We start from the raw sequence: 9,661 nt of genomic DNA, 5'->3' as shown, positions 1-9,661 counted from the left end.
TAAATGGGTGTTGTTTGCAGGATGGTCGTCTTTGAGAGGTGATTCAAAGAAAATACATTCCCTTGTGATAAATACACTCCAGAAGTGGCCAATAAAGGTGGTACTGAGTCTGATTCTTTGCATGTAAACATAAACATATGTGCATGATCATGTGTGGGTTTTTTAGTCTGTGTGTGTGTGTGTGTGAGTGTGTTTGTTGTAACATGCATGCGTGTCTCATAAGAGTGTGTCAGAAACTCAGACCATTTCTCCTCTCTTGCCAGGTCAGTATGGGGAAGAGGAAGTTCCCGTGGAGCTCACGGAGATGACGACATGAAGTCAAATGTCAATAGTAGAACCTGTCGTGAATGACACTGCACATTAACCAAATTCAGCTTTTCATGATGAAAACACAATCCGTATTTGGTTCATCCTTTATCTCCGTACAGTCAGGAGTAATATGGATACCAGACCACAATATATTGCCTTTTAAAAAGACAGACAACACATTTAAGAGTGAAAAGGCATGTCTTTATTCCAGTACATCACTTTGTAAGCAAAGCTGGTAGTGAGGTTATATTTTTTCAGTGAAGGGCAGACTAATATCTGAGGGAAATGTGGACATATAGATAAACTAATAACTTCCTACTGTTAAGAGTCCTATACGTGCTCTTTCACACCTACTCCACCTGGTTTAACCTAATTCCATGCCGTTCAACAGAAATCTTGTCAAACTTGAAAAACCTGACAGACAGGCAGAGAAACACCGAGTGAAACTCTGCACTACTCCACCTAGCCTGGGCTTAGCAAGGTAAAGCATTGTTAGAAATGACTCATCCTGAATGAGTAGTTATGAGAACACGTGCTCGTCATGCACAAACATGCAAAAAGGGCAATGAATGAGAAAGAGAAGAGTGGGAGAAAGAAAACGGGAAAAGGGAGTGAGGGAAGGTGAAGAAAAGCAGTGTGTGCTTTCAGTCTAGTGCATGAAAACCAAATTTCCGAAACAGATGCTGTGGCTTGTGTAAGATACCTAACTGACATTTCTGAGCAATGTCAAGATGTGAGCGTTAGCAGTGATGTCTTTCCAGTGCATGCGACTGTACAGTATGTCTCAGTGTGCCTGTATGTGTTTCTAATATATGTGAATGTGTATTTAATGAATGGAATACTGCATTATCTAGCTGTTGATGCTGTATGTGTTTTTGGGGTTATGCAGACGCACCTTCTGGGGCTACACCCTTGTGAAACATTAATTTGACCCACTTTCCACAAAGCAAACTGAGGTTATGAGAGAAGGAGGTAAGAGGACAACATGAATATTATATTTTGAATTCTGGAGGAAGACATCCCCTAGGCCTCTGTATGAATATTTAATAAAGTTGGCCTTTTCACATCTCATCATCATGTTCTACAACATTTCTTTTGGAAACATCACGATGGGGGTCAACTCAACAGGAATATATTCAAACAGGCAAGTATGGGGTAGTGCAAGTGTGGCATTTTGCCTTGTGATTAGGAAAGAGGTTTGCATACATACACACATTACATTCATACATACTGATTCACAGAAATAAAGTCAGAAAAGTTTGGGAATTATTGCCAAAGCTAGACGTGCACCATCTGTACACAATAACCACAAGATGGCAGCATTATGCTAGATATTACGTCACTGACGCTGCTGGATAGTGCACTCAGCACATTGGTTACTCTATCAAATTACATTAGCCAAACATGTAGGCCAAAGCACAATAACCATCCCGTGCTGTTGTGCCTAATGCTGCCTGCATATACATCGTCATGCAACCATGTGATGAGAGTGATGTGGGGAAGAGCTTCTGCCCAATCTGTCGGAAACAATGAAGGTTGCAGTGTCATGGATGGGAGGAAAACAAATGCAGCTCATGCAGCTCATGCAGCTGCAAAGCAGTAGACATGAACTTAGTTATAGGACTTCCTTTAAAAACGGTGTACTGTCTGACGATGACCAGCTATGCAAGAAGAGATAAGAGAAGAGGAAGAATAAAAGAGGTAAGAATCAAGATTTTCGTTTTGTCCCAACATGCTTTAATCCATGATTTACAAAAGGTATTAAAGGGTTTGTTGCCTAACCTTCTAGGCTTAGTGGGCAGCAACAGCTACTGCATTGGAGCTAACCAAAACTGTTAGCTCTGATCTAATCTAATCTAAACTGGGCTCATGCAGGTCTTTTATTTTTGTGCTGTTGTACCTTATGCCCGCCGTATGAAACATGCAGGAAGGAAAGGTTTTTTAATATTTGAGCAATTTGTATGAAATATCAGAACCGGTCCTGAAAATTACATTTCGCCATCGTCATACTCTATTGCTCCATTGATCCTTTCTGGAGAGGATTTGATTTCTTATCATTAAGAAATAAAAATAAACCAATTTCTCAGGATAACATTTACCAGGGGGGAAGTTATATTTTCAGTCACTCACATTGTTTTTGTAAAACACACACCACCCTCCTAAAAACAGCTTCTGTTCACACTGTGCCACTAACCTGTGACATGACCACCACCATTTGGTATTAAATGTCCCCGACCGGACAAATAAACACATACAGGGTAAACAGCCCAATGTATAAATCCCAGATTTACATTTACTCGTAACATGGAGGTAAAACATGCTATTATTAGTTATATGTGAGGTTATTTTTGTCTGTAAACTTCACTGTGTTTGTCAGACGTTAGACGCCTGTTATTAAAGCCACAACTCCTCTCTCGCCACCTAGGTGTCAAACCTTCCTGTCTCCTATGGGGGAGAATTCGCTGATAGCATGTGGCATATTATGCAATTTTTTCCAACCAGGCTAACATGCCACGCAATTGCCATCATCCCATTACTACAATCTTCAACTTCTTCCATTTGCTTGATTCCTTAATGGGCGAGAAAAGGCAGCCAGAAATAAACATTGCACCAAAACAGGTGGTCACGGATCTGATGAGCCACCACGTGGATTTAATCTGTTTTACTGTGCTATGAGTCCAAAGACGATGACATCAACCGTGCATGTTGTTTGGAAATATCGAGGGATGAAAGTCAGTTTATCGAGTAATCCCATTTGCCTTCATCGCCCCCATTGTTGTAATCATTTATTCAGCCCAACCCAGGTGACTACTGTGAAAAAAATGTGCCTTAAGGCCAAAGCCAAATAGAAAGTTAATGAATGTGTGGGACAACAATGATGCCTTGTGATATGTCCACCTAAGAGTAACAAATGAAGATAACTGGATGTAACTGTTTTTGCTTTTGATAAAATAAATAACTTTTGATTACACATTTGAACCATCTATTCGACTATTTTGTTGACGGACCTCAAGCCAGAGGGGACTTTCTTCGGAGAAAGTCCAGACGCGACACAACCACTAGCATCAACACCAGTGCAATAACAATCTAAGCTCCATACTAATGCCCCACCCAGTGCGCTTCACTATGAGGACAGTGCATGCTCCATAACCTCACACCCAGGTGTGCCTTCCTCCTCTGCTCCAAGTCAGACTCGTGCGGTCAAAACAAGCCTGTGTACGAGAGCATCCTCATACCCAGCTCTGCCCACCATGCCTCTCCTCCCCTATATCAGACAGACTCATTTTTGTGAGGACACTCTCACCCTCTGTGCTCCAGTCAACACATCTCATGGTGAGACGGGTCCACTGAAGGCATGTCCAGGTATTGTTATTTTTTAATTTTTTTTTTTACATTGTCTGTAGGCTAGTTTTGAGTTGGTATGTTGTGGTTTATGATTGTCAAAGTGGCCTCATCTTGATTTAGAAATGCTTGGATAGATATAGAGACCAGTTTACATCCTGGATATCAAGCTTTTGTGTTTGGGAAGACAGGGAGAGTGAAATCATGCTAGACTGCTGAGAGCTGTTGGAATGAAGAGAAAAGGACTTCAGAGAGTTAGGTTGTGCATTTAATTTAAAGGTAAATGATGAGGTAGAAACAAAAGTTTTGGGGCATTAGCTTGTAGGTCTTCTTTGCGTACATTATACTCAGTCAACAGTGTGATCTGAATATCTTGAAAACATTGCTTGCTTCATTATATTTTCATTATAGCAACATTGGCTACAAATATGTACATATTATAAGCCTATTGGAATATGCACAGTCGAGTTTGATTGGCACTGTTTGGATTTTATACTTTTCTATTCTGCTGTCTTCAGCCACGGCAAAGGATGGTTTCAGTCACACAGAAGAACAGAAGCTGCGTGCTGCTGCGTATCCTCTCTGCTCTAACCATCGCTGTCTGGCCTGTTTTCTCATTATCTGTCCTGGCGACACCAAACACCTTTACCCCTCCTGTCGGTAACACCGACATATCCACCAATTCTCCTACCACTCCTGCGATCCTAAAACCATCTTCCCCCCTTCTTCAGACTGCTTCACCCGAGCTTCCCTCTCCTGTTTCAACATCATCCCTCTTCACAGCATCCTTGCCTTCAACCCCTAAAACATCACCACCTCCTCTTGCCAAATCCTCACCCACCCGTCTCCCCAAAACCTCGCCATCTCCTCCAGAGGCAGCAGCCTCTTGTCCGCCCGGACCACTTCCGCCTCCCCCTCTCCCCCACACCACAGCTCCGCTGTTTGAGCACCAGCCGTTCATCGTTAGTTGGAACATCCCTGATTTGGTGTGTAACAGGCACAACATCTCACTGGACACCTCACCCTTTCAAGGCGTGGCCACACCTGCTAAGGTAAGGGGACACATATTTGAATGTTGTGTGATTATTGAGTTGCTAGCATTGAGTCTATTCTATTCACATGCAAATCCATGGTTGCAAAGCACATGCTGTAATCAAATGACATGCTCAATTACTTTACATACAGCTGGAAGAACATTTCTAGTAAATTATTTTCTAAATTTGATTGGTTGCTACATGTTTTAAATGCATGCCAACATTTATCCTGGGTGTTGTTTCAAGATGATGCCAACACAGTACAATACATGAAGTTAACTGAATTATACAGGTTAATTTCCATGTTGGAAAGATACTTCATTAACTGGTGGCTATAAAGCTGTTGACATTTTTATCTTCTACTTATTTACGGGACATTCCTTTTGTCATGTGTCTGCGGCAGGTCCCAGGCCAGTTTCTGTCTCTGTTCTACACAGACCGGCTGGGTCTGTACCCACATGTAGACCTCGCTCGTAGGAAACAGTTCAATGGCGGCATCCCTCAGAGAGGTAACCTGAAAGCCAGTATGAACAAAGCCAGAGAAGATATCAACTACTACATCCCATCCAAGTGAGCCTACTTACAATTCACCCTTTATTGTTCCACACATTTGATGCTGATCTTGAACCTACTTCTTCACCCTCCTGTCTTCCCTGCAGGACCAGCCGAGGCCTGGCTGTGATAGACTGGGAGGAATGGCGCCCCCTATGGGACAGAAACTGGGGCACTAAGAGAATCTACCAGACTTTATCTGTGGCACACCTTATGCAGACAAACCGCTCCTCGTCAGTGCATGAGGCCACAGAGAAAGCCAAACAACACTTCCAGGTGAAAAACTGACTGTGTAAAAACTCATAAAACAAATAATATTGTTCTGAACTCAGATGTTATTCTTCCTTCTGCCTTCTGTTTTAGGTGGCAGCCAAGAGTTTCATGTCAGGGATATTGGCAATGGGCAGAGCCATGAGACCCAACTATCTTTGGGGCTTCTACCTGTTCCCTAACTGCTACAATTATGGCTGGGAGAGGCCAGACTACACAGGCCGTTGCTCCAAGGAGGTGAGGAGGCAGAATGATGAGCTGCTCTGGCTGTGGGAGTCCAGCACTGCCCTCTACCCCTCTGTCTACTTGCAGGTTAGTAACATTTACTATTTATGCATCTCTAATATTATTTCCACAATTTTCAAGTCCTCATTTCCCCCCTGCATCCTTGCATTGTTTCAGGTCTCTCTGGCAGACAATCCCAAGGCTGCTCTGATGGTGAGAAACCGTGTCCAGGAAGCTTTGAGAGTATCTGCCCTGCCCAGACGGAGTGGCACTGCGCCCGTGTTTGCTTACATGCGACCTGTCTTTGTTGATCAGAACAGACGCTTCCTCAGCCAGGTAAACAAGAGTGTAATTTGTTTAACAAATGTTATGAGCAATATGAGAGGAAGTATGAGCTGTGCTTGGAAGAAATGACTGACAACCACTCTCTATAAATAAGTCAGTGATTAAATCTGCTGTACAAACATTGCATTTTTGAAAGAACTCATTAGTCAGCGACCACACACTCGACTAGAATAGATGCATCTTGGGTTACTTCTTCATCCTCGCAGTGAGGCGCTTCCATGAGGTTCCAGTTTTAAGAGGAGTTTGGTTTCTTGGTGTAACAACACCCTGCTCAGGTGGTAACCCTCACCTGAGCAGGTACTCATTATCCTCTCTTCTCACCTCGTAGGGTGAGTGTTTTGGGGGAAATAAACAGTGTAAAAGTCTGTGGACCATGCATGCTTTTTGTCTTCTGCGTATCTAAACAAAGGCAATAAAGAATACAATTTGTGTCCAGGGAGACCTGGTCAGCACCATTGGGGAGAGTGCAGCGGCGGGAGTGTCTGGCGCTGTGCTGTGGGGGGCCAGTGCTGACTATGATGACCAGGTAACATCACCCGGCAGACCTCCACCGCACTGCTGAAAGACATGACAGCGTACCGGTGGTCAGACCGGAGACAATGTGTTCAGTTAGATGATATGGCAGTCCGCTCGTCTCTGAGACTGACTGACAATACCTGAGTGGCTCAGGTACTGATGGATTGTGTTGGTTGGTATAGTGTAGCAGTATTAGTTAATCCATGGCAGGGAAACCAGGATTAGCTTGATGATAGTGACATTCACGGTTTAAAGTCTTCTGAAAGATACCTCTGTAAATTCAAGTTAAATAATAGTCTTACAGCTATTGCGTATTATTCAGTGCATTAGGTTGTTATTTTGGGATTGTACATTTTTGAGCCTAAAACACTTTTTGCAGTTTTTGCACAGGATAAAGTAGCCTAATGTTATAACATGTTGGACAGACACAGGCTAGCTGTTTCCCCGTTTACAGTCTGTATGTTAAGCTAAGCTAAGCTAATAGTCTCCTAGCTTCAGCTTCAAATCGAATGGACATGAGAGTGCTGTTGAGCTTCTTTTCTAACTCTTGGCAGCCAGTAAGAGTATTTCCTTAAATATCAAACTATTCCTTTCAGTACATATCAACATATTTCAGGGCTGTTGACTTGCTGTGATGTTCTGTTTCAGACATACAGTGTATAAATATACAAAGTATATGTACTTTTGAATAATTTTCTCTTCCTGCCCTTCCTCCACTCTCATCTCCCCAGACGTCTTGTGCAGCCCTCTCCTCCTACCTCTCCTCCACCCTCAACCCTTACATCACCAATGTCACCATCGCCGCCCAGCTCTGCAGCAACTTCCTGTGTCGAGGGAATGGCCGCTGTGTCCGCAAAAGCTACGACTCCGGTCACTACCTCCATCTAAACCCCGGGAATTTCCGGATCCTGCATGTTCAGAACCGCTACCTCGTCCTGGGGAGACCTAGCCTCTCAGACCTGAAGCCTTTGAGCAGGAGGTTTACCTGTCAGTGCTACAAAGGACTGAGCTGCTCACCCAGGACATACAAAGAGCTAGCCAAGGCCCTGGTATTTAGTGTGAAACAAGGGCTGTACCAGAAGTTTCACACGTTAAATAAAGTCATGTTAGATGATGCGCAACAAGCCAGTATTACTAAGGACAATGTTAAAAAGAACTTGAAAGTTTAGCTTGTAATGAATGAGGTTTTTTTCCGAGCTTTCTGAAAAAACACCAATTAAACCAAACACTGTACATTCAGACCATGGGAATAACCCGTCCCGTCGCAATCCAGTGTTGGACAGTTCATCTGCAGTATTATAAGCACCCAGGAAGCATCACTTCATCTTTATAATATGCGCATTATATATCAGTGACATACTGAAACATGTTCTGTCTTGTCAAAGAACAGGGGTTTGCTAATAATCTAAGACCAAATTTACAAATGCTGTGCTATTTCAAGTAACTATTAGCTGCGTGACAATATTAATCCCACTGGGTATTTTGTTATGATTTGACTGTATATGTAAATAAATGAAAAGAGACATGGAGGCAGGAGTGTTTTTTTTGTTTTTACTTTGTCTTTGTCATGGACATGGTAGGAAAAGCACAGGTGTAACTAATTAAGTTATTGTGATTCTCAGCTTTGCTACACATCCAACTTTACCTCGAGTAGATACCTAATCAGATAAGTGAAAACACCTGTGTGGGTGTTCATGGCCCGATAAACTGCATTCATTGATTTGTAGGCCACAAGGAGGCAGAACTCTGCTTTGTCTTTGGTATTGAGAAGTGCTTATTGGAGCTTTTTTTTTCTTACAAAAGATGGCAGTTTGGCTACATTTTTGTGTGTTTGTCACAATTAGTTGCACCTTTCACATTAGCTGCATATATTAACCATTAATTCAATGTTATTTAAAAAAAAATTGAGCTATGGAGCCTGACAGGTTAATGGACTGGTCAACCTGCATGTCAAATTTTCCAGGTGTTGTATTCGTGGGTTTGGGGTTAACGTTAATGAACTAATTAAAAGGCAAACCGTTGAATCTCACTCCCTGTTTTCATCTGCATGAAGCCATGTTTTCAGCTTGAACACAGCAGTCGTAAACTGCTGATTGAGGGTGCTAATGAGTCCGCATGGAGGAGTTGGTGTTTAACATTCCCATTGTGGGAATACTGTAGGCCAATGGTGTATTGACGGTGTCCTCTGGGCGGTAAGCGTGTGAGGTGAGTCTGGACTCACGAGCTTGCTTGCGTCAGTGATCTCCGAGGTGGTTTAAAGAGCGAGAGAGAGGAAGGCTTGATACATTCTTGGTTATGCAGCTCAGTTTTACCCTGTCACGGCGACTTGTGATGCCACAGTGAGCGTGCGAGTTAAGAACACATGCAGACATCAGTTAAAGATTTAAAGCGTGGGCGTTCATCACAACAGGGAAGTAGTTAGATAGCACAAATGGCCTTTGTGTGAACCAGGAACCAATGCAAGTGTATTTAAGCAACTAACTTACAGGCGTATGTTGTGGAAATTTATCATTTTGTTGTTTTAGTTATAACTTGCATCACTTAAAACCTCCGTATATGCAGACCATCCAGACTCATTTAAACCCAAATAATAAATGTTATCATATCTTCACGCGAAAACAATACCAAGGCTGGGAACTTGGCCTTGGTGGCTGCATCGGTGGACCGAGGAGGAGGGGGACATCTGCGAAGGGGGAGGCGGGGGAATACAAGATAATGTGCTTATAGTACTTTGGTAAACTATTCTTTGTTGTTAAATTTTTTTTCCCACCACAGCATACAGCCAACATGACCTCCTGTTGTTTGTGTCTTAGCACCTTTTTTTTTTTTTTCTTTAGTTTTTGGTGTGGCTATAGTTTCATGCCTAAGATATGTTGACAGTTAGGAGTCAGCCTGAAAACAGGTTGCGGACCTTTTTTCATTGGTAGCCTAGGGCATGTTCTAACAAAGCCTAAACACACAGGAGACCAAATGAAAAGAGTGAAACCAAATGTTTCCTCCGTCAGGCTTGCTTGGCCGCTCTGCTGCAGCGATACAGTGTGAGACGGTATTGCTCAGAACTTTGCTGA

At 42.8% G+C, this 9,661-nt stretch overlaps 1 protein-coding gene across 1 annotated transcript; it reads left to right on the top strand.

Moving 5' to 3' along the window:
• Positions 1-5,073: 5,073 nt before the first annotated feature.
• Positions 5,074-9,013, top strand: LOC142971202 (hyaluronidase PH-20-like). The gene is made up of 6 exons (XM_076111854.1): positions 5,074-5,255; positions 5,345-5,513; positions 5,601-5,819; positions 5,910-6,068; positions 6,514-6,603; positions 7,325-9,013. Exons 1-6 carry the CDS (start codon positions 5,074-5,076, stop codon positions 7,760-7,762), a joined length of 1,257 nt encoding a protein of 418 aa, XP_075967969.1. The 3' UTR covers positions 7,763-9,013.
• The last annotated feature ends 648 nt before the right edge of the window (positions 9,014-9,661 follow it).

Source organism: Anarhichas minor, unplaced genomic scaffold, assembly GCF_050575085.1.
Source record: "Anarhichas minor isolate MPS153535 unplaced genomic scaffold, ASM5057508v1 ptg000045l, whole genome shotgun sequence".
NCBI lineage: Eukaryota > Metazoa > Chordata > Actinopteri > Perciformes > Anarhichadidae > Anarhichas > Anarhichas minor.
This window is presented reverse-complemented; position numbering and strand designations above follow the sequence as displayed.